This window comes from Ictidomys tridecemlineatus, chromosome 7 (assembly GCF_052094955.1).
Source record: "Ictidomys tridecemlineatus isolate mIctTri1 chromosome 7, mIctTri1.hap1, whole genome shotgun sequence".
Lineage (NCBI taxonomy): Eukaryota > Metazoa > Chordata > Mammalia > Rodentia > Sciuridae > Ictidomys > Ictidomys tridecemlineatus.
This window is the reverse complement of record NC_135483.1, coordinates 170,028,172-170,053,751: the sequence shown is the minus strand read 5'-3', so window position 1 is coordinate 170,053,751 and position 25,580 is coordinate 170,028,172. Positions and strand designations below refer to the sequence as shown.

Genomic DNA, 25,580 nt, shown 5'->3' with positions numbered 1-25,580 from the left:
TAGAGGAGCATATTCAAAGTTCAGGCCATTTTTCAAGTCAGACCAGCTATGATAGTCAGCTTTTGTTTCTGTAACAATCTGAGCTAATCAACTTAAAAATTTTATTTGGCTCACAGTTTTGTAGGTTTCAGTCCACATTTGGCTGGCCACATTGCTTCTGGGCCTGTGGTGGAGCAACACATCTTGTCAGGATGTGTTCCCATTAGACATCACCTCTTAAAAGTTACATTGCCTTCCAATAGCACCAAGGACTGGGAACCAAGCTTTTAACACATGGGTCTTTGTGGGAAACTTTCCAGATCCAAACTACAGCACCAGCTTTTACTTTGTCTTGAGTCTTCTGAGTCTCGGTGTTGTCCAACAGTGTTTGAATAGTAAGGCCCTCTCTCGTGTCAGAATGGTTGCCCCAGATGACTACAACCTCACCCTAGTGCACTCTTGATGCTCATGAGCTATAAGGACCTCCAAGATACCATGTTTACAGGCAAGTTTGCCCCTAGCTCCAAATTGTGTAATCACATATTCTCCCTGTCCCACCCTGGAAGAAATTCCAGATGGTGAAGAGGGGGACAGGTGTTGCACCAAATTAGACCACTACAGATTTTTACTGTTCTTACTCAAAGCAAAGCAAAGCATGAAAAACAGATATGGCACGGTGGCGCATACCTGTAACACCTATAATCCCAGCGTCTTGGGAGGCATAGAAGGATCGAAAGTTCACAGCCAGCCTCAGCAGTGGTGAGGCTCTAAGCAACTCAGTGAGACCCTGTCTGTAAATAAAATACAAAAAAAATAAATAGGGCTGGGGATGTGGCCCAGTGGTTGAGTGCCCCTAAGTTCAATCTCTGGTCATCCCTCCCCCCGCCCCCCCAAAAAGCTTCTCACTCTGTTGTATGCTTTTGGTAGATGCCTTTAAATTGTATGCCTTTTCTGAAATGGTGTGTTGTGTTTTTTTTGTCAGTTTTTTTTCTAGCTTTGGTTTTGCTTTTTGGAAGGAGAAATATATTGAGCTCTTTAATTAGCTATAGCCAAAAATTCTGCCCTTGTTATTTATTTTGATGCTCAAATTGCCCCAGATTTAGCTAGTTGTAGCCCTTTTAAATTGACTTGTGTGGGGCTGGGGATGTGGCTCAAGCGGTAGCGCGCTCACCTGGCATGCGTGCAGCCCGGGTTCGATCCTCAGCACCACATACCAACAAAGATGTTGTGTCCGCCGAGAACTAGAAAATAAATATTAAAAATTCTCTCTCTCTCTCTCTCCTCTCTCACTCTCTAAAAAAAAAAAAAATAAATTGACTTGTGTGGGGGCTGGGATTGTGACTCAGTGGTAGAGTGCTCACCTGGCATGCACAAGGCACTGAGTTCGATCCTCAGCACCACATGAATGTAAAATAAAGATATTGTGTCCACCTAAAACTTAAGAATAAATATTTTTTAAAAAATTGACTTCTGTGTCAGACAGTAGGTTTAAAGGCTTCATTATTACATTAGGAATTTATATGATGTGTTCAAATATGGGCATACTTTATTATTGTAATTCCTCTGAGTTTCTTTTTTTTTTTTTTTAGAGAGAGAGAGAATTTTTTAATATTTATTTTTTAGTTCTCGGCGGAGACAATATCTTTGTATATGGTGCTAAGGATTGAACCCGGGCCGCATGCATGCCAGACGAGCGCGCTACTGCTTGAGCCACATCCCCAGCCTTTCTTTTTTTTTTTTAATAAGCACTCTACTGACTAAGCTATATTCTCAGCCCTGATCTGTAATCTTTTTTTTTTTTTAATTTTTTATTTATTTTTTGGTTTTCGGCAGACACAACATCTTTGCTTGTAGCTGAGGATTGAACCCGGGCCGCACGCATGCCAGTTGAGCGTACATACTGCTTGAGCCACATTCCCAGCTCCTTGAGTTTCATTTTCTAAAAACTTAGGTGGAATTGTACAAAAAAATAAATAAATTTTTTTTTTTTGTAAAACCAGGTAACAAAAATTGTTCTTATTCTCAAAATGAACATAGAAAATATGTGTTATTTTCTCAGAAAGACAGAATCCATTGATGTAATGGATGCAGTTGGAAGTAATATTGTGGTTAGCACAAGAACTGGAGAGGTAATGAGAATTTTGCCACGAATGCATGAGGACATCAATGAAGAATGGATCTCTGATAAAACCAGGTATATGCCATTTGGTTTTCCTTAACTTTTACAATTGATTTAGAATAAATTTTATGATAATTTTTTATGAAAAATATTTGTAGCCAGGCGTGGTGGTGCATGCCTGTAATCTCAGCCACTCGGGAGGCTGAGACAAGAGAATAACGAGAGGCACTAAGCAACTCAGTGAGACCCTATCTCTAAATAAAACACAAAACAAGGCTAGGGATGTGGCTCAGTGGTTGAGTGCCCCTGAGTTCAGTCCCCAGTACCTCCCCCACAAAAAAAGAAAATATTTATATTTGTAAATTAGATAATGAATATATACTATTGAAATCTGAGCTTTTATGTAGAGAATGGGACAAAACTGGCATTAATGGTCCTAGGTTTATTGCTGGCTTTTGTGTTAACCTGGAGAAAAAAATTTTTCCCTCCCACATGGAGAAAGTGAAGTAAACTAAGATAGTTTTTCAAGGTATTGTTATTGGAAAAAAGAAGCTAAATATAGGAGTTTACACAGTGTGGTTTTGAAAAAATATCTAGAGGTACTCAAGTTTTGTAAGTAATGGTTTAGGGGCTGGGTCTGTAGCTCAGTGGCAGAGCACTTGCCTTGTATGTGTGAGGCACTGGGTTCGATCCTCAGCATCACATAAAAATAAACAAATAAAAATAAACATGCTGTCCATCTACAACTACAAAAAATAAAAAAGATTTGGCTTTTCAGCTATTGTATTTTGTTGTGTTGTAAGTTTAAAAAATTGTTCAGCTAATTGAAAAGGTTTAAGTGATGTTCATAAAATTATCTACTAATTCCTCTCCAAAAAAATGTAGAATAGTTATTTGTTTCTAGGTACTTATTCTGTTTGATAGTTAACCTATCTTGTATTTAAATAACATTTCTTGTAGATTTTAAACTTGAAAATTATATTTGCCTCTTCAGCAAGATTCTACAAACGAAATGGTGTGATTTCTGTTGTCTAGATTTGCCTATGATGGGCTAAAACGTCAAAGACTTATCGAGCCGATGGTCAGAAACGAAAAGGGACTTTTAAGCTATACTTCCTGGGAAGATGCACTGTCTCGTGTAGCTGGAATGGTAAAATAGAAATATAGAATAAATACTGTGTGATTTTTCAAGAAACATTTTTACCAAACAGAGAGTAGATATGTCTTCCTTTCATTCCTGTTACCAAGATTATAATCGCTTTTCATTTGATAGTTTTTAAAAGCCATGTGCTAGATGTAATGCTAGATGTGGTATACAGACCACTGACACATGATCCCTACCTTCCCACAATGTTATAGTAAAGAAATATGCATAATTAAGCAGTTATCTTACACTGCTATACGTAGTTGTACCAGGACTAATATGAGAAAGACATGGAGAGGGAGACCTAACAAATAACATATAAAGATGCCTTCTTAAAAAATGAAATGACGTCATGTGCAGGAAAATAGATGGAACCTGAGAACATTATGTTAAGCGAAAATTAGCCAAACTCAGAAGGTCAGGGGTCATATGTTTTCTCTCATATGTGGAAGCTAGAGAGGAAAAAGGAAAAGAAGGTGGTAGGGGGAAATCTCATAAAAATTGAAGGGAGATCAAGAGAGTAGAGGAGTGAGACCAGGAGGAAGGCATGGGAAAGAGAAAGGGAAAATAGTGGGGAATAATATTGACTATAGTTACATTATGTGTATGTACAGATATGACAGCAAATCCCATTGTGTACATCTATAATGCACCAATTAAAAATAAGGGGAAAAAAGATACCTTCTTAGAGAAGGTGATTTTTTGTGTAAAGTCAAAGAATGAATATGAATCTTAGAATAAATACAGAGCAAAAATGGAAGGGCTAGGGTGTTACTCAGTGGTATTGAACATGCTTGTTGTACACAAAACCCTAAATTTTAATTCCAACAACAAAGTTTAAAAAAAAAAAAAAAGTGAGGGGAATGATTATCTGGCCTAAAAAAGCAACATAGACAAAGGCCTAGAAGGAATGGTATAGTTAAGAAAATGTTGCATTTAAAGTATCCCTAACTCCACAGTCTTCATTCTCCAGATCTCATTTTGAAGCCCTTTTATTCCTACATATAAGATAAACAGTGTCCATTCAAGCGGAGTTCTTAGGCTTGTCCCACATACACCTCTGTTGCTTCTCATATTTAAATAAATTACTAATCAGTGCAGAACTTTTTAGTTAGAAGTTTGTTACTTTTTTTGTATTTGAAAATGATTGTTGTTTTATTCTCTGAATAATTCATTGTGGTCTCCGCTGACTGTAGGTTTCCTGGTGATATCCTTTTCATCCATCTCTAGTTGCAGAGTTTTCAAGGCAAGGATGTGGCAGCAGTTGCAGGTGGCTTGGTAGATGCTGAAGCCCTAGTAGCTCTGAAAGATTTGCTTAATAGAGTGGACTCTGAAACCTTATGCACTGAAGAGGTCTTCCCCACTGCAGGAGCTGGGTGAGGATTATGAATCTATGTCCAGGCTCTCATTTTCCATGTTAGTTAATGTTATGTAAACAAAGTTTTTTTATGGAATCAATGACTTAATAATGGATTCTCCACAAGATCCACAAATTTATTTTCATATATAGACCAAAGTCAGACCAAGAACTATAGGAGATAGCACGTTCCACTTATTAATAAACATTAGAAATTTTAATTTAGAAATACTTCTTAAATTTTTTATCTGAGAGTGCCATGAGACTGATGATGTGGGACTATTCCGTGGTCTTTCAGCATGTATTAGCTTTAAAGTAAACTTGTACTTTATTGTATTTCTAGCACAGATTTGCGTTCCAATTATCTTCTTAATACTACAATTGCTGGTGTAGAAGAGGCAGATGTTGTCCTTCTGGTTGGTACAAATCCACGTTTTGAGGCACCACTATTTAATGCTAGAATTCGAAAGAGGTGAGTAATATTATTTATTCATGATTTTAAAAATATGACATTTTGGGCTGGGGTAGAGCACTTGTCTAACATGTGTGGGGCTCTGGGTTCGATCCTCAGCACCACGTATAAATAAAAATAAAATAAAGGCATTGTGTCCACCTATAACTAAAAAAAAATTAATAATGACATATTTCTGGTTTTTATATGAAAAATGATATTTTAGTTGACTCCTACTAAAGTGTTAGTTGTAGAGAGACTCCAAAAGATAATTGAAGACTATTTTCTAACAGGTTCATCTTTCCTGTGATCACCAGCACCACTGATCTTTTTATTTATTTTGTTAGCTTTCTATTTTGAAATAATTTCAAGATGCTTAAAGTGGTCTTATGTGAAGTTAACAATTTGCCAAATGTGTTTTATGGTACTCTTTCTCTGTATGTATATATGAATGTAATTTCTAAATCATCCAGAGTTAAGTTGTAACCATGATGTGCTAAATACCTCAGTTTACATTCCTTAAATACAAAGGGCAGTCTGTCTCTCTCTTTTTTTTTTTAAGATATTTATTTTTTAGTTTTGGGTGGACACAACATTTTTATTTATTTATTTTTTTTATATGGTGCTGAGGATTGAACCCAGTGCCCCACCCATGCTAGGCGAGCACTGTACCACTTCAGTCACAACCCCAGCCCAAGGGGCATTCTCTTAATCAAAAATTTAGTATTGATATAAAATTGTTACTTAACCCACTGTTTACATTCAAATCTCACAAAATTTTCCTTAATCACTTTAAAAAAAATATTTATTAGTTTTAGGTGGACACAATATTCTTACTTTACATTTACGTGGTGCTGAGGATTGAACCCATTGCCTCTTGCATTCTAGGCGAGCATTCTACCACTGAGCCACAACCCCAGCCCTCCTTAATCACTTTTATAGCAATTTTATTTTTCCTGTCAAGCATCCACTCAGTAGTGGTGAAACACTGCAGTTAGTGTCATTACCTTCAGGACCCCCTTGCCCCCCCACCCCTTGTCCCTTGCAAGAATGTAGGCCATGGACTGGGGATGTTGATCAGTGGTAACAGCATGCATGAGACCATAGACTCGATTCCCCAGCACCATAAGGAAAAAATAATAAAGGCCAGTTATTTTGTAGAATACTTTCTCATCCTCATCTTTTTAACTTATATCTTAAAGATGTATAAATAAGGAACCATATTGTTTAAACTGGGAAACTGTTAAAAGTAGGAGTGCTAACAGGATAACAGGTAAAAATTATCTTAAATAATATGTGGTCAATAGTATGTGGTCACTGCACTTATAATTCTCTTTGATGCAAGTAGCTGCATAATTCCCTGCTATAAGGAATAACTAAAATGACTTAGTTTATTTTCATAAAGTGTATTTAAATGTCCTTAATGAGCAATTAAGAAATAGTTGACCCTGTCATGTAAATATTGCCAAATAAAAACCTTAGATCAGTTATTCTAAAATTAGTCTTTGTTCATAGCTGACATAGTTAGCATTCTTGTATACCATATTAATGTATTGAATTGTCTTGTCATGTGTTTTTATAGCATTCTTTTTTGAAAAGTGTATCTGTTAAGTTTAAATGTTCTGTGAGTTTGTGCTTTTAACATCTTCTTTGTAAATAGAGGTAGGACTTGGTATTGATGAGGTCAAAGGCTTTGCTTCACTTATCTCTCTAAAAATAGTATTATTTTTATTTCAGCTGGCTTCATAATGACTTGAAAGTAGCGCTTATAGGTAGTCCAGTGGACCTCACTTACCAATATGACCACCTGGGAGACTCCCCTAAAATTCTGCAAGACATTGCTTCCGGTAGCCATTCATTCAGCCAGGTGCTTATTTATCTACTATTGTTTGTTTTTAATTGTTACTGTTTTTTAAGTTTATTGTTTTTGTAATAACAACATGTGATTATGGTTAAAATTATTAGCAATACAGAGAAGAATATGGAAGGAAGTAAAGCACTGGGGATATAACTCAGTGGTAGAGCACTTGCCTACCATGTGTGAGGCCTTAGGTTTGATCCCCAGCACTACCAAAAAGGAAAAAAAAGCATTATCCAGTGTCCTCCTCCCCACCCCCAACAGTTATTGATGAAACATAATCATTGCTCTGAGAGAGCTAGATGGATGAATAGATAAGCAAACAAAAAAGGAGATCAGAGTGTACATGCTGTCTTCATTTACTAGGGTTTAATGTCTTTGAAATTATTTGGAGAGAATTGAAGTAAAATTGTACCAAATTTGAAGCTTCAAATCACTCTACCATAAGAATGGATGTGATCATGTGCATATGGAGGCTGCCTTGCATCCTGGGAACACTCCTGTCTTGGCCTCCTGAGCCACTGGGATTATAGGCATGCACCACCATGCCCAGCTGTCATTGTTTTATAGGACATAGTATGCCTTCAGTCTGAAGATCCATGGTTTTCTTTATCTTAGGATTTTTGTGAATGTATGTGTAGTGGTGGTTTGAAAAGTAAGGCGTTTTTGTTTATCATATAACCAGAGATCTGGAGGTAAGCACTTGAATGGTTATGCAAAGATATCATCAAGAAGGAGCCTTCTTGATTTGCTCTAAGCATTATATTTGCTCACTTGAGTGTTTATGTGCATGAGTCTCACTCATGCATGGTTTAAAGATGGTTGCTTCATTTACTTTTGCTTACAAAATTGTGAAATGAAGGACAAAACAGCCACACCCAAACATTTGTTTTGAATAGGAAAAAATACGATTAAAAGATCAAGAATATTAAAAAGTATTCAGTTAAAAGTTTTCCTCTTGTGGCACAGTGGCACATGTCTTCAGTCCCAGTGGCTGAGAAGCTGAGACAGGAGGATCGCAAGTTCAAAGCCAACCTTAGCAAAACCAAGGTGCTAAGCAACTCAGTGAGACCCTGTCTCTAAACAAAATACAAAATAGGTCTGGTGATGTGGCTCAGTGGGCAAGTGCCCCTCAGTTGTTCAATCCTCAGTACAAAAAAAAAAAAAAGTTTTCCTCTCTTGTTCTCACTTCCATGTGGTACTTGACTAGTGTTTTTAGGATAAATTTCTTTTTCTTCTATAGATTTCGGTATATTTTCAATTATTAGGAACTTTTTCTTTCTTTTTTTTTTTTTTTTTTTTTTGGTATTGATGCGTGAACTCAGGAGTGCTTTACCACTGAACTACAACCTCAGTCCTTTTAATTATTATTATTTTATCTTGAAACAGAGTCTCACTAAGTTGCTGAAGGTCTCGATAAATTGCTGAGTCTGGCCTTGAACTTGGCAATCCTCCTGCCTCAACCCCCTGAGTCACTGGCGCACTGGCCACCATGCCCAGCTGAGCTCTGTGTTTTTAAACTGAGGAATAGTTGGTTTTCATTTTCTTGGAGGTATTAAAAACTATTTCTTTCAGCAAAGCAAGGTAGTGCTCATCTGTAATCCCAGCCTCTCAGGAAGTTAAGGGCATCCTGGGCAATTTAGTGAGACCCTATCTCAAAATAAAATTAAAAGGGCCAAGTTCAATCCCAGTACCAAAATGAAACAAAACAAGAACAATGAAAAACAACTACTTTGGGGCTGGGAGTTGTAGCTCAGTGGTAGAGTGCTTGCGTAGCACACATGAGGCACTGGGTTCAATCTTCAGCACATAAAAAAGATATTGTGTCCATATACAATTAATATATAATATGTTTTTAAAAAGCACTTCTGAATTCTTAATGTTTCCTTGGGAAATTCATTTGAAAATGTAAGTGCTCCTCTTTAAAAGTCTCATACTGATTCTTTTTTTTTTTTTCCCTGTACCGGGGATTGAATTCAGGGGCACTGTGTCACTGAGCCACATCCCCAGTCCTATTTTGTATTTTATTGAGAGCCAGGGTCTCACTGAGTTGCTTAGTGCCTCACCATTGCTGAGGGTGGCTTTGAACTCACAATCCTCCTGCCTCAGCCTCCCAAGCTGCTAGGATTACAGGCATGCGCCATCATACCCAGCTCATACTGATTGTTTGATTACAACCAGCTATTTGTTTAAGAAGGACTCAGAGGGCTGGCACTGTGGCTCAGTGGTAGCGCGCTCACCTAGCAAGCATGAGGCCCTGGGTTCGATCCTCAGCACCACATAAAAACAAATAAAGGTATTGTGTCCAACTACAACTAAAAAAAAAAAAAAAGAAGAACACAGAAAGCCAGGATAGAACATGCCTATAATTCCTAACTCAGGAGGCTGAGTTAGGAAGGTGGAAGATTTGAGGTCATTCTGGGCAATTTAGCAAGACCCTGGGTCAAAATAAAAAAAACTAAAAGGCTCAGTGAGTGGTAAAGAACCCTTGGGAATCAGTCCCTATACCTCAAAAAGTGGATGGGGATCAGAGTGAACTGCATATTCTTTACATATTATTTGTCCTGTATTCTTGGGATACCCTTTGTTCTTAGGTTTTTGGCATTCAGAGTTACTCTGGTATAAAGCAAAACCCTTGAAATTTTAGGTATCCTGCATTGTGATCTATTGATCATTGGGTTCCCTACCTCCTCCTTTCTGTCTGGGATGTAAGACACAATAGGTATGGTACTTTAGTATGGTTTCTCCTGCTCTTTAGTACTATCTCAATCTGTATAGGGATATTTCCCAGTTTTTCCTGGGACCTGCCCATGCTCATTCTGACCAAAGGAATTTAGCTAGGATTTTCATTCCTAGTGCTACTTGTATAAAATCTGTTTTATCTGATATTTATTCAGCTGTTTCACAGTAGCATTGGCTTTTGATGAACCTAAATATGTTTTTGTTTTGTTTTGTACTGAGGATTAAACCCAGGGATATTTAACCACTGAGCCACATCTCCAGCCCATTTTATATTTTATTCAGAGAAGGGTGTTGCAGGAGTGCTTAGGGCCTCGATAAGTTGCTGAGGCTGGCTTTAAATTTATGATCCTTCTGCTCAGCCTCCTGAGCTGCTGAGATTACAGGTGTTTGCCACCGTGCCTGGCTAAGTATGGTTCTTATTTATGTCTGTATATTGACTAGCAAATCCAAGACATTCTTCATGTTAAAACTAAACTTTGAACAACGTATTTTCAATGCGCATGTGATTAGTAGTAGTTTAAAATCTTAAGTTGTTCTTCTTTTTTTTAATAGGTCTTAAAGGATGCTAAAAAACCAATGGTGATTTTAGGCAGTTCTGCACTCCAAAGAAATGATGGGGCAGCAATTCTTGCAAGCTGTTTCTAGCATCGCACAAACGATTCGGGTGACTGGTGGTGTTGCTGATGATTGGAAAGTTATGAATATTCTTCATAGGTTTGTTGAGTAATTATTTTTACATACTATAAAATCCAAGTTAATTTGTGTATATGTACTCCTGATACCGTCAACATTGAACAACCTCATCCCCATTACAGATGTGAAATATGAACCATTATTGTCTGTGTAAGGAGAACCCAAGATAATAACTAATGTATGGTGGTGCATATCTTTAATCCCAGCTACTTGGGTGGCTGAGGCAGGAGGACTGACAAGTTCAAGGTTACCTTCTGTAACTTAGTGAGACCCTGTATCAAATTTTTAAAAAATAACAAAAAGGGCTGGAGGGTAGCTCAGTGCTTATCTAGTATGCTCAAGGCCTGGGGTTCAATACCTAGTACTGCAAAAAGAAAAAAAAGAAATAGCAGTGAGTGTGGAAAAATGAGAATATTTTAAAATATGTATCATATTTGCTACACCTTGGTTCAAAAACTGCAACAAATCTTCTGGCTTTGATGAAATAACATGAGAATTACTAAAAAGTTTTTTTCTTACTGTCCATAATACAGGGTTTTAGAAAAGTTGCAAAGAGAAGAAATTGTGCAAAACTGGAAGTGACCCTTATTATACAATGTAGAAAATTACAATTGTTATTTCAGTGCCTTTTCTTTGGGTCTTTTTGTGTGTGTGTGTAAGTTTTATAGTTGAACTCGTACCAAGAGTACAGTTTTATGTTCTGATTTTAACTGATTTTCATTATCAAATAAGAATTTCCTCCTACGATTAGAAGTTCTTAATACTTATTTAATATCAGGAATTACTATAAAATTTTTAGCTGTTTCCTTCTTTTTAACATGTACTGTTAAAAATAATGAATTTTAATAAATAATGCAGTGGGGCTATAGCTCAGTGGCAGAGCGTTTGCCTTGCATATGTGAGACACATGTGAGACACTGGGTTCAATTCTGAGGGGCTGAGGGCTTATGTTTAGTGGTGGCTACTTGCCTAGCATTTGTGAAGCCCTGGGTTCAATCCCCAGCAACAGTGATACAATAAGTTTAAATGCATAATAATTCAGAACTAACACAGATACTTCTGAACTTTATAGATTATTTTCTTATTGGAGTATTGTTTTTTGGGTTTTTTTTGTGTGTGTGTATGTTCGTTTGTTTCTTTATCCGTGCTGGGGATTAAACTCAGGGATGCTCTACCATCAAGCTATATCCCTAGCCTATTTATTTATTCATTCGTTCATTCATTCATTCATTCATCATTGTTTTTGCAATGCTGGGAAATTTAAAAATTTCTTTTCATTTTTAAAATTTTAATTAGTTATACATGACAGTAGAATGCATTTTGAACAAATGCAGCACAATTTCTCATTTCTCTGGCTGTACATGGTTTAGAGTCACTCCAGTAGTGTTATCATGTCATATATATAGGGTAATAATGTCTGTCACATTCTACCATCCTTCCTAACCCCACAGCCCCACCTCTCCCTTCTCTCCCTTCTACAGAAACTAAAGTACTTGCATTTTTCCTTACCTCCCTGCCCCACTAAGGATCAACATCCGCTTATCACAGAAAACATTCATATTTTATTTTGGGGGGATTGGCTTATTTCACTTAGCATGATATTCTCTAGTTTCATTTATTTACCTGTAAATGCCATATTTTCATTCTTTAAGGCTGAGTAATATTCCACTGTATATATGTACCACATTTTCTTTATCCATTCATCTGTTGAAGGGCATCTAAATTGGTTCCATAGTTTAGCTATTGTGAAGTTAGCTACTACAATCATTGATATGGCTGCATCACTGTAGTATGCTGATTTTATACCTTTGAGTATAAACCCAAGGTGTAGGATAACTGGGTTAAATGGTGGTTCCATTTCAAGTTTTCTGAGGTATCTCCATACTGCTTTCTATAGTAGTTGCACCAATTTGCAGTCCAACCAGCAATGTACGAGTGTACTTTTTGCCCACATCCTTGCCAACAATTATTATTGCTTGTATTTTTTTTTTAACATTTATTTTTTAGGTGTAGATGGACACAACACAATGCCTTTATTTTTACATGGTGCTGAGGTTCAAATCCAGGTCCCACTCGTGCTAGGCGAGCACTCTATCCCTGAGCCACAATCCCAGCCCTTGCTTGTATTCTTGATTATTGCCATTCTGACTGGAATGAGATGAAATCTTAGAGTAGTTTTGATTTGCATTTCTCTAATTGTTAGAGATGATGAAAATTTTTTCATGTTTATTGATTAGTTGTATTTCTTCTTCTGTGAAGTATCTGTTCAGTTCCTTTGCCCATTTTTTGATTGGGTTATTTGTGGGGTTTGGGGGTTTTTTTTTGGTGTTGAGTTTTTTTAGTTCTTTATATATCCTCAGATAAATTAGTGCTCTATCTGAGGTATGTGTGGTAAAGATTTTTTTTCCCATTCTATAGGCTTGCTAATCACATTATTGATTGTTTCCTTTGCTGAGAAGAAGCTCTTTAGTTTGAATCCATCCCATTCGTTGATTCTTGATTTTACTTTTGTGCTTTAGGAGTCTTGTTAAGGAAGTCAAGTTCTTGGCCAACATGAAGATTTGGGCCTACTTTTTCTTCTGTTAGGCATAGAGTCTCTGTTCTAGAAGTCTTTGATCCACTTTGAGTTGGTTTTTGTGCAGGAAAAGAGAGATTTAATTTCATATTGTTACATATGGATTTCCAGTTTTTCTAGCACCATTTGTTGAATAGGCTATCTTTTCTCCAATGTATGTTTTTGGTGCCTTCGTCTAGTATGAGATAACCATATATATGTGGGTTTGTCTGTGTGTCTTCTATTTTGTACCATTAGTCTACATATCTGTTTTAGCACCAATACCCTTTTTGTTACTATTGCTCTGTAGAATATAATTTAGGGTCTGGTATTCGTCTGGTATCTCCTGCTTCATTTCTTCTTACTGAGGATTGCTTTAGATATTCTGGTTCTCTTATTTTTCCAAATGAATTTCATGATTGCTTTTTTCTAGTTCTATGAAGAATGTCATTAGGATTTTAGTTGGAATTGCATTAAATCTGTGTAACCGTTTTGGTAGTATGGCTATTTGTGCATGTGTGTGCATGTGTGTGTGGTGTTGGGGATCTAACCCAGGGCCTTGTGCATGCGAAGCAAACACTGTACCTACCAGCTGAGCTATATCCTCAGCCCCAGGATGGCCATTTTGACTATATTAATTCTGCCTATCCAAGAGGCAATGCTAGGAATTGATCCTAAAGATTCTTTATCACCTAGTTACATCTCTAATCATTTTTATTTTCTGAGAAAGGGTCTCCCTAAATTTCTTAGACTGGCCTCAAACTTGCTTTTATCCTCCTGCTTCAGCCTCCTGAGTAGCTAGCTGAGTAGGTATGTGCCACTGCTCCTGGCAACCCCTATTTCTTTTTTATTTTGAAACAGACTTTTGCAAAGTTTCTGAGTAATACCATTCAACTTGTGATCCTCCTGCCTCAGCCTTCTAAATGGCTGGGATTACAGGTGTACAATAACTTGCCTGGCTCTTTAGGGTAAATTTCTAAAAACTAAATTAATTAGGGCAAACCAGATAAACACTTCTGAGGCTATTGATATATGCTTCTAACTTATTTTTAAAAGATTATACCAATTTATAGGTTCTTAGAATATCTATTTTTTCAAGAAAGTTAGCAATAACAACTAGATGAAAACAACCATACTATTCAAAATAGTTATTCTAGCCAGGCCCAGTGGCACATTCCTGTAATTCCAGCAACTTGGGAGGCTGAGGCAGGAGGATCACAGGTTTGAGGACAGCATCAGCAATTTTGTGACACCCTGTCTCAAAAGAAAAAGAGCTTGGTGATAAAGTGCTCTTGGATTCAATCCCTAGTACCAAAAATAAATAAATAAATAAAGTTATTCTAAGCATCTTCCTTAAAAATATATTTTCTGCTTTTAAGAGTGTATTGTGGGCTGGGGATGTGGCTCAAGCGGTAGCACGCTCGCCTAGCATGCGTGCGGCCCGGGTTCGATCCTCAGCAGCACCACATACCAACAAAGTTGTTGTGTCCGCCGAGAACTAAGAAAAAATAAATAAATGTTAAAATTCTCTCTCTCTCTCTGTCCCCCTCTCTCTCACTCTCTCTTTAAAAAAAAAAAAAAAAAAAAGAGTGTATTGTAGGGGGCTGGGGATGTGGCTCAAGCGGTAGCGCGCTCGCCTGGCATGCGTGCGGCCCGGGTTCGATCCTCAGCATCACATACCAACAAAGATGTTGTGTCCGCCGAGAACTAAAAAAATAAAATATTAAAAATTCTCTCTCTCTCTCTCTCCCCCCTCTCTCACTCTCTCTTTAAAAAAAAAAAAAAAAAAAAAAAAGACCAGACATCTGGGGCTCACTTTGACAGCACATACACTAAAGAGTGTATTGTAGGGCTGGGTTGTAGCTCAGTGGTAGTGTACTCAACTAGCATGCATGAGGCACTGGGTTCGATCGTCAAGACCACATAAAAATAAAATAAAGATATTATGCCCACCTAAAACTAAAAAAAAAAAAATTTAAAGTGTGTTGTAAGGGCTGGGGATGTGGCTCAAGCGGTAGCGCGCTCACCTGGCATTCATGCGGCCCAGCTTCAATCCTCAGCACCACATACAAATCAAGATGTGTGTCTGCCGATAACTAAAAAATAAATATTAAAATTCTCTCTCTCTCACTCTCTCTCTTTAAAAAAACAAAACAAAACAACAACAACAAAGTGTATTGTAGCTGACTATGGTGGTGCACACCTATAGTGTCAGTGGCTCAGGAGGGTGAGAAAGGAGGTTTGCAAATTCAACACCAGCCTCAGCAACAGCGAGGCTCTAAGCAACTCAGTGAGACCCTGTCTCTAAATAAAATCCAAAATAGGAATGGGGAGGTGACTCAGTGGTCAAGTGCCCCTGAGTTCAGTCTTAAATCCTCAGTACACCCCACCCCCAAAAAAAGAGTATATTGTAGCCAGATACAGAATCACACACCTATAATCTCAGCAGCTCAGGAGGCTGAGGCAAAAGGATTATAATTTCAAAGCCAGCCTCAGCAACTTAGTGAGACCCTGTCTCAAAATAAAATATAAAAAGGGATGGGGATATGACTCAGTGGTTAAGCACCCTTGGGTTTAATCTCTGGTATCAAAAAAGAAAAGTGTACATTGTATATTCATAGGAAAAGAATTCCATAAAGAGATACATTTATGTACTAGTGACTTTTTAAAATTATAGTTTTACCAGTGGTGGCTTCTAAATGTCTCCTGTTTTCAAAATCATCTGATTTTTCTGTAATGAATACGTTTGACTTAATGTATTTTTTGTCTGTTGTACTAAATAGTATTCAAACTTAATGCAATTGTGGTTGGCATAAACATTTCCAAGGTTATTCCATTAAATATTCATGCCAGGCACAGTGGTGCATGCATGTAATCCCAGGAAGTCTAAGGCAGGAAGATTGCAACTTAGTGAGAACCTGTCTCAAAATAAAAAATAAAAAGGGCTGGGGATGTGGCCCTGGGTTCAATCCCTAGCACACACAGAAAAATATTTCATGAAGAGGTGGTATCCTAAAAGCATCTTATATTTAAGTGGGTAGGAAAGGGTTTTTGACAGCATTGAATATAATATAAGCTAAGTATCATTCTAAAAATGATATTTAATTTTTTATACTGAAAACCCTCAAGTATGCTAAAATTTCATAATTGTCTTTAAGGGTTGCAAGCCAAGTAGCTGCTTTGGACCTAGGGTATAAACCTGGGGTAGAAGCAATTCGGAAGAACCCTCCCAAAGTGTTGTTTCTCCTGGGAGCTGATGGAGGTTGTATCACACGACAGGATTTACCAAAGGATTGTTTCATTGTATATCAAGGTAAGTGGTACCTGCGACACTAGAAACAGAAGATAATTATACATTGTGTATATTAAAAATTATTTAGCAATGTAGTTAGTAGATAGAACATTTTCTATTTCAGAATTCTGCATTGCCCCCCATTTTTTAAAAAAAACATTATGTATATTATTATTACATGGTTGATATTTCTACCAAGAATTATTACTTGTTGATACTTAATAACTAAGAATTAGAAGCAACATAAATGTCCAGTGACAGGAATGGCAAAATTATGACATTCTCATCCAGTGATTTTAAACATTAAAAGTCAACTTTGCAGACAGGTGCCGTGGTGCATGCCTGTAAACTCAGTCACTTGGGAGGCTGAGGCAGAAGGATTGTAAGTTCAAAGCCAGCCTCAGCAATGGCAAGGCACTAAACAACTCAGTTAGCTTGTGTCTCTAAATAAAATATCAAAAAAAAGGGCTGGGGATGTGGCTTAATGGTTGAGTACCCCTGAGTTCAATTCCCAGTACCCCCCTGCCAAAAAAAAGTAGTTAATTTCAAAGGGAAAACATTTTTATATAAACATTATAAAAATTTAAACATATCACTTGAGTTCCATGTTACTGGACTTTTTTTTTTTTTTTTTTTTTTTGTAGTATTGGGGATTGAACCCAGGGCCTTGCATGTGCTTGACAAGCATTCTACCACTGAGTTATATCTCCAGCCCAAGCTTTTCCTTTATTTTGTATATAAATAGCATAAATTTGTAATGGACTTTTTAGTGCCAAAAAAGCATTATATGATATTTCATATTGCATAATTCATTTTATATAGTTATACCAAAATGCACAAACTAAAGTCTTATTTCTAGTTCTTTCCAGACATAGGCATGATGATGGGTTTTGGTTTTTGGTACTGGGATTGAACTCAGGGGCACTTGACCACTGAGCCACATCTCCAACGCTGTTTTGTATTTTATTTAGAGACAGGGTCTCACTGATTTGCTTAGCGCCTCACTTTTGCTGAGGCTGGCTCTGAACTCACAATCCTCCTGTCTTAGCCTCCCGAGCTGCTGGGATTATAGTTGTGCACCACCACACTTAGTTTGATGATGGTTTCGACATGCGTACATTCTGCGTATCTTTCCTGTGTGTATATAAACATGCACATAGCCAGTGTGATAGCACACACCTGTAACCCCAGCAGCTCAGGAGGCTGAGGCAGGAAAATGGCAAGTTCAAAGATAGCTTTAGCAACTTGGGAAGACCCTGTCTTAAAATTTTTTTAAAAAGGCCAGGAACTTAGCTCAGTGGTTACATGTCCCTAGGTTCAATCACCAGTACCAAAAAAAAAAAAAAAAAAATGTGGACACAAATAAGTTCAAACTTTAGATAATGTAAAACTTTTCTTTTGTGTGTGTGTTCATGTAAACTGAACCCAGTCTTGTTCTGCCATTGAGTACCTCCCCAGAGTTTTGTTTTGTTTTGGGTTTTGTTTTGTTTTGTTTTGGTTTTTTGTACTAGGAATTGAACCCAGGGGTGCTTAACCACTGAGCCAGATGCCCAACATCCCCAGCCCTTTTTTATACTTCTTTTTAGAGATGGGGGTCTCACTAAGTTGCTTAGGTCCTCGCTAAGTTGCTGAGGTTGGCTTTGAACTTGCAATCCTCCTGCCTCAATCTCCCGAGCCACTGGGATTATAGGTATGCACCACCACACCTGGCTTCCCCAGCCCTCTTGTTATTTTGAGACAGGGTCTGGCTAAATTGCTCAGGCTGGTCTCAAACTTTCAATCCTCCTGCATTCACCTCCTGGGCTACAGATGTATACTACCATGCCTGTTTCCGGTTTCTTTTTTGAATATATTTTTACTTTGGGCTGGGGCTGTAGTTCAGTGGCAGAGCACTTGCCTAGCATGTGTGAAGCACTGTGTTCAATCCTCAGCACCACATAAAAAAATGATAAAATAAAAACATGCTGTCCATCTACAACTATTAAAAAAAATACTTCTACCAGTTTTATGGAATTGTTAATAGTTGATAGCGTTTCAGAATACTATTTTCTTCATTTTCTACTTATGTTTTTTTCAGCATTAGAATATGGGTCAGTAGGGGCTGGGGATGTGGCTCAAGCGGTAGCGTGCTCACCTGGCATGGGTGCGGCCCGGGTTCGATCCTCCAGCCCCACATACAAACAAAGATGTGTCCGCCAATAACTAAAAAATAAATAAATATTTAAAAAAAAAGAATATGGGTCAGTAGGTAGAATGCTTGCCTCACATGCATAAAGCCCTGGGTTCAATCCCCAAGTATTTCTATTCAATACTTTGCATTCCTCCACAGTTTCAGTCCAGCTTACTGATTTTCACTAAGTGGTACATCTGATCATTTCCGCCTTGTAAGCATGAACATACCCAGTTATCCATTATATGTATGTGTAATATGTATATTTTTGTATTTACATAAAATAGTCTGGGAAGATTCATACCAAAAACTTTACAGTAATTTTCATAGGGAAGGGAGTTGGACTATGGATAACTTGGACTTGATTATACTATATTGTTTTCCTATTAGAAACACGTGTAATTTTAGCCTAGTGTAATGGCACATTCCAGCTATTAGGGAGGATGCGGCAGAAGGACCACAAGTTCAAGACCTGTCTTGCCTGTTTAGCAAGACCCTGTCTCAAAATATAAAGGGCTGGGGGTGTAGCTCAGTAGAACATTCCTGGGTTCCATCCCCAGAACCACTATAGAAAAACAAAAAGAGAAACACTTGTAATCTTAAAAGTGGAAATTAATGGATGGATTTATAATTCAATAGCAAATGTTTTGCCTAGCACATATGAGACCCTGGGTTCAATCCCCAGCACTGCAAAAAAGTAAAATTTAAAACTAAAAATGGGAATTACAAAGGATTTATATTGTCTTTATATATAGAAGTGAACCTGATTTTTACTAAATTGTGGTTTGCTATTTTCCTTCTTATCACAGGACATCATGGTGATGTTGGAGCACCCATAGCTGATGTTATTCTCCCAGGAGCTGCTTACACAGAAAAGTCTGCTACTTATGTAAATACTGAGGGTAGAGCTCAACAAACAAAAGTAGCAGTGACACCTCCTGGCTTGGCACGAGAGGACTGGAAAATTATCAGAGCCCTTTCTGAGGTACTGTTTTTGAGGCATTTCTTAGTGATGCTACTTAAGAATACTGTACATGTCGGTTTGTTAGAAGATTTTCTTTTTGTTTTGTTTGCTGTTTTTTGTTGTTGTTTGGTTATTTTTTTGTATTGGGGGTTGAACCCATGGGCAGTTTATCACTAAGCTACCTTCCTAGCCTTTTTTAAAATTTTGAGACAGTTTTGCTTTGCTGATTTGCTGAGCCTGCCCTCAAAATTGTGATACTTCTGCCTCCTCCTCTCAAGTTGTAGAATAATTTTCAAAGTCAATGATACTATCAATCTAAAATGCAAAGAGGATTTCAATACTATGCAGTATAAATATGGTCAGAAAATGGAGATTTGAATTTGGTGTTTTTATTATTTCATATTTCACCTAAAAACATTTGTTTAGCTCCTTTTACTGTAAAAAAAAATCACATTTTAAAATAACACACTATTGTCTATAAATTTTTTTCTTTGTTTTTAGTTATACATGGACATAATACCTTTGTTTAATTTATTTATTTTTTATGTCGTCTTAAGGATCAAACCCAGTGCCTCACATGTGCCAGGCAAGCACTCTACCACTGAGCTACAACCCCAGCCCCTGTAAATTTTGTATGTGGTTAATAACAAGTAAACAGAAACATGTAGCTTTAGCATAGCATTGTCTTTTTAATCATTTATAATGATTCTGTTTTCTTGTGTGTGCCCATGCATATGGGAATGTGCTGAAGATTGAACTTAGAACATTGCACATATTAAGTATTTACTCTACCACTAGCCTGTATGCCCAACCCTTTTGTTTTGCCTTATTGGAGCTTGAATCCAGGGTCTTGTTACATGCACACTACCATTGAGCTGTATTCCCAGCTCATTTTATTTTATTTTGAGAGAGGATCTGGCTAAGTTGCCCAGGGTGGCCTTGAATTTGAAATCCTGCCTAATCAACTTCCCAAGTAGCTGGGATACAGGCATGTATCACCACACCTAGCCCAACCCTGAACTTTTTAATTAGTAAAGCTTTATGTCATTTTTGGCGATCTGATCTATTGTAGATTGCAGGCATTACTCTTCCATATGATACTCTGGATCAAGTGAGGAACAGATTGGAAGAAGTCTCTCCTAATCTTGTTCGATATGATGATGTGGAAGGAGCTAATTACTTTCAGCAAGCAAATGAGCTCTCCAAGGTAAAAGTTTGCCAGGTGCCATTTTCATAATAGTGTAACTACATGTGTAATTGTACTAGTTTTCAATACTATTGTTGATTTCTTATTCAACACCCCCCCATACTTTTTTTTGCAGCTTGTGAACCAGCAGCTTCTTGCTGATCCCCTTGTTCCACCTCAATTAACTATAAAAGACTTCTATATGACAGGCAAGTAACTATAAGATGGGAAGAAATGGGCTACATTTTCTACTTTCCTAGAACAAATATCACGATAGCTTTTATGAAACTTAGAGCATAAGGCGGATTTAGTAGTAAGTTAAGAATAGAGAGCTTGACTGAATAGGGCAATAAAGCACGCACACACCGCCCGTCTAACTATCAACATGATTCTGCCAAATATGAAAGGCAAGAAAGAAAAAGAATCTCATTTAGCATTGTAATTATTTGTTATTGGTAGTATATGTAGAGGTTTTCAAATACCAGAACTAATACAATCATGTTTTCTTATTGTATTATAATATTTGTTGTTTCTGAAATGTAAGCAAAAGTTTGAAAATTCCAAAAGTTAACAGATTTTAAGTGTAAAGTTTTGTTGTTATAAGAAGAAATCATTGTGTAGCAGTTTAGGGAGAATATTTCAAAGTGATAAACAGCTGTAAAATTTTTCTGATAATTTTAGTGAAGAATCAAAACATTTAAACATGAAATATGTTAAACAGTGCTTCTTTTAAAAAAAAAAAAAAAAGCCTGGAGTGGTGGTTCAGGCCTGTAATGCCATGGACTCAGGAGGCTTGGGGGCTGATGCAGGAGGATGGCAAGTTCTGGACCAACCTGGACAACTTAGCAAGACCCTGTCTCAAACTAAAAAATAAAAATGTCTGGAGATATAGGTCAGTGGTAAAGGGTCACTGGGTTCAATCACCAATACTGTTAAAAAAATAAAAATAAATGTTTCTGATGTAAATTGTTGGGAATGTATTTAAGGGGTGCACACTAAAACAAAATTTGTTTTTTGTATCTCTGACAATAGTTGATATAACATCTAAGTTTTTGGGTAGTTAATATATTACTTTATTTTTTATTTTTCTGAGGCAGGATCACACTAAAGTTTCCCAGACTGGCCGTGAACTCATTCTTCCCACATCAGCCTGGCGAGTAGCTAGGATCACAGGCACAAGCCACTACATCCAGCTTGATTTTAAATAATTTTTTTTCTAGGCTAGGGCATGGTGGTGCATGCCTATAATCCCAGTGACTCGGGAAGCTGAGGCAGGAAGATTGAAAACTCCAGGCCAGCCTCACCAATTTAAGAAGTTCCTAAACAACTTAGTGAGACCCTGTCTCAAAACAAAAAATAAAAAGGACTGGGGATACAGCTCAGTGGTAAAGTTCTCCTGGGTTCAGTTCCCAGTACCAAAATAATAATAATAACAATAATAATGACAATAATAATTTTCTACCTAAAAGCATAGGTTTTATTTATTTATATAATTTTAAAATTTTTGGTGGTGTTGGGATCGAACCCAGGGCACCCTCTTGTATATGCTAGGCAAGCGCTCTTCATTTAGCTACAACCCCAACCCCAGGAGTGCATTTTTCTTTCTTCCCCCTCTTTTAAAAATATTTTTAGTTGTAGATGGACACAGTGCCTTTATTTTGTTTATTTAGGTGTTTTTGGTTTTTTTTTTTTATGTGTTACTGAGGATCAAACCCAGTGTCTCATGCATGCTAGGCAAGCACTCTATCACTGAGCCACAACCCCAGCCCCAACATTTTTCATTTTTGATATAATTTGTACCTAAGATTCTTTTTTTCGTGTGTGTGTGGGGGGGTGTGAATTTCTTTTAACATTTTGATTAGTCTTTTTAGGGATGTATACCTTTTTTTTTTTCCTTTCCTGCAATGTTGGGGATGAAACCCAAGACCTCAAGTGTTCTACCATTGAGCTACATCTCCAGCCCTCCTCCCCAGCACCTTTTTTTTGTACTGGGGATTGTATTGAGGGGTGCTCTAGGCTATACCTCTAGCCCTATTTATTTTGAGGCAGGGTTTTGCTACATCGCCTGGGCTGACCTCAAATTTCTGATCCTCCTGCTTTAGCCTCTCAAGTTAATGGATTATAGCCATGTGCCACCATGCCCGGGTCCTTATTTATCTTCGTGTGTGTATTTTATTTTTTTATTTTTGTGGTGCTGGGGATTGAACCCAGAGCTTCGTGCATGAGAGTCAAGCACTCTACCAACGGAGCTATATCCCCAGTCCTTATCTATAATTTTTTAATGGCTGCATATTGATATGTCTTCTAGCTTTTATATAGGTATTTAATTATTCTTGTAGTAGTTATTAAAAATATTTAGCCAATAAATTGGTTACATATAATTGCATAGAGCCTCATAGTCTTTTTTTGGGGGGGGTTGGGGGGAGGTTCCTGAATATGCATAATATTAAAGTTTTACTGTGTGCTAAAAAGTTGTATTAACTAAATGCTCATTTCCCTAATATCTTTCAGATTCAATTAGCAGAGCCTCACAGACAATGGCTAAATGTGTCAAAGCTGTCACAGAGGGTGCTCAAGCAGTAGAGGAACCATCCATATGCTGAAATATCTATTACCAACCCAAATTTGCAACAAGTAGTGAATGGACAATTACATTAGAGTAATGCCTCTCTTTCAAAAAGAAATCTAATGATGTAATATTTAAGGTTATACCATGCTTATTTGAAAATGATACTGCAATTATAAGATAATGTAGCAGTTTAAACTTTATGTATTCTGTGTAAACATTATGCATTTTTTTCTTTCATGTAAAAGCATTGATAATATTTGTGAAAAATACAAAGAAAATCCTTAAAATTTGAATTTTTGGTTTTTTTAATTTAATTTTTATTTGTTCTTTTTAGATATACATAACAGAATTATTTTGACATACATACATGGAGTATAAACTTATTCTAATTAGGAATCCATTCTTGTGGTTGAACATGATGTGGAGTTACACATGTCGTTTATTCATACATGAACATATGAATATGTGCAATTCATTCTACTGTCTTTTCCATTCCCATCCCCACTCCCTTCTCTTCATTCCCCTTTGTCTAATCCAATAAACTTTTATCTACCCCTTGCCCCCTCTCCCCCCACCCCCACATCCCCCACATCCCCTTCCCTGTTTTATTTTCATAGATCATTTGTGTTGTAAAGTGGGTAAAATGGAGACCTTCTGTTAAGTTCCATGGTTTTTTTGTTGTTTATGGTACTGAGGACTGAATGCACTACCATTGAGCTATATCCCCGGTCCTGAGCCCCATGTTTTTCTACTGCTACAGAAAAGATATAAGCATTCTTTCAAGCTGGATAAATGTGTGTGTGGGGGGGAGTAATCATATACTAGATCTGTATCTTGAACTAATAGTCATAATAATAACTGGTAATAATTATTCAGCTTTTTCTGGGTGACAAACACTCTTGTTTTACATGTATATTCTTTTTGCCTTGCTACAACCCTAGGAGATAGCATTGTTCTCTCTTTTACAGATGAAGAAATTGAAACCCAGGAATAATAATAGTTTGCCCAAAGCCACACAGCAAAAAAATGTTATAGACACCAGTTCTCTTTCACTCCCGAATCCATTATTGCTAACTGCTGTGTATAATTCCCTCCCATTGATAATCTGTTGTTACTCTGTGTGTATGTGGGGCAGGGTGGGTGGGTTACAGGGCATTGAACCATGGCCTCATACATGCTAGGTGAACACTCAACCAATGAGCTATATCCCTATCCCAGAATACATGTGGTTTATTATTTTTTTGTTTGTTATTGGGGATTGAACCCAGGAACACTTAACCCACTTAGCCACATCCCTAGCCCTTTTTATTTTTTATTTTGAGACAGGAAATCTCTGATTTGCTTAGGGCCTTGCTAAATTGCTGAGGCTGGCTTTGAACAATTCAGAATCCTTCTGCCTCAGCCTCCCAAATCACTGGGATTATAGGCATATGCCAACCACACCCAGGCTTGGTTTTTAAAATGGTAGTATATCATTGATACTTTATCTTTAAAAATTATACAAGGTAAGGAATATATTTTTTTAAAAAAATTAGGGAGGAGGGGTATTGGGGATTGAACCTACAGGCACTTAACCACTGAGCCACATCCCTAGCCCTTTTTAATTTTTTTGAGGTAGGATCTCACCAAGTTACTTAGGGCCTCACTAAATTGCTGAGGCTGGCTTTTTTTTTTTTTTTTTTTTTTTTTTGGTACCAATATTGAACCCAGGAGTTCAATCACTTAACCACTGAGCCACATCTCCAGCCCTTTTTATATTTTATTTAGAGACATAGTCTCACTAAGTTGCTTAGCACTTCACTAAATTGCTGAGGATGACTTTGAACTTGCAGTCTTCCTGCCTTGGCCTCCCCAGTCACTGGGATTAAAGGTATATACCACTGCACCCAGCAAGGTTAGGGATTTAACTCAGTATGGTAGAGCCTGTGCTTAGTATATTCAAGGCCTTGGATTCAGTCCCTAGCATGCACACACAAAAGAACTGTATGAAATAGGTGCCACAGTCTGGCTGGGCCCAAATAACCGAGCCGCCACGAAGCACTTGTATGTTCAAACAGCAACTTTATTGCCCGAACTCCACCAGCACTCCATGCACACTCCTGGGGAACTCTCCCAGCTCTCCACCGGCTCTGCGCCTCCTCTCAGACCCCGTGAGAACTCAACGGGAACTCCACAAAGTAGCAGGCGCACTATTGCCAGACAGTAAAGGTCTATATATAATTGAATACACAGCTTAATATAACCATCATCATCTCAGTGGCTCGCTGTCATGACCCCTCAACCACTCCCTTTTGGCAAAATGCCATGCGTCATCCTGACTCTTGGCTGTGGCCCTCAACAAGTAGGTCAACAGCTTTTTCAGAATTTTTCATCCTCAACCAGGCATGATGGTGCATGCCTGTAATCCCAGCCACTCTGGAGGCTGAACAGGAGGATTTGGAGTTCAAAGCCAGCTTCAGCAGTGGGACCCTGTCTCTAAAAAAAATACAAAATAGGGCTGGG

General features: G+C 37.5%; 1 protein-coding gene across 1 annotated transcript in view; it reads left to right on the top strand.

Annotated features, from left to right (window-relative positions):
• Nucleotides 1–23,371, top strand: part of Ndufs1 (NADH:ubiquinone oxidoreductase core subunit S1) — a 35,816-nt gene extending 12,445 nt beyond the window's left edge. Inside the window, 12 exon segments of the mRNA XM_005335103.5 lie at nt 2,039–2,173; nt 3,134–3,248; nt 4,473–4,618; nt 4,943–5,071; nt 6,788–6,917; nt 10,203–10,283; nt 10,285–10,364; nt 16,056–16,210; nt 19,169–19,344; nt 20,396–20,530; nt 20,646–20,718; nt 23,021–23,371. Coding sequence (XP_005335160.1) covers nt 2,039–2,173; nt 3,134–3,248; nt 4,473–4,618; nt 4,943–5,071; nt 6,788–6,917; nt 10,203–10,283; nt 10,285–10,364; nt 16,056–16,210; nt 19,169–19,344; nt 20,396–20,530; nt 20,646–20,718; nt 23,021–23,112 — 1,447 coding nt within the window. The 3' untranslated portion in view covers nt 23,113–23,371.
• The last annotated feature ends 2,209 nt before the right edge of the window (nt 23,372–25,580 follow it).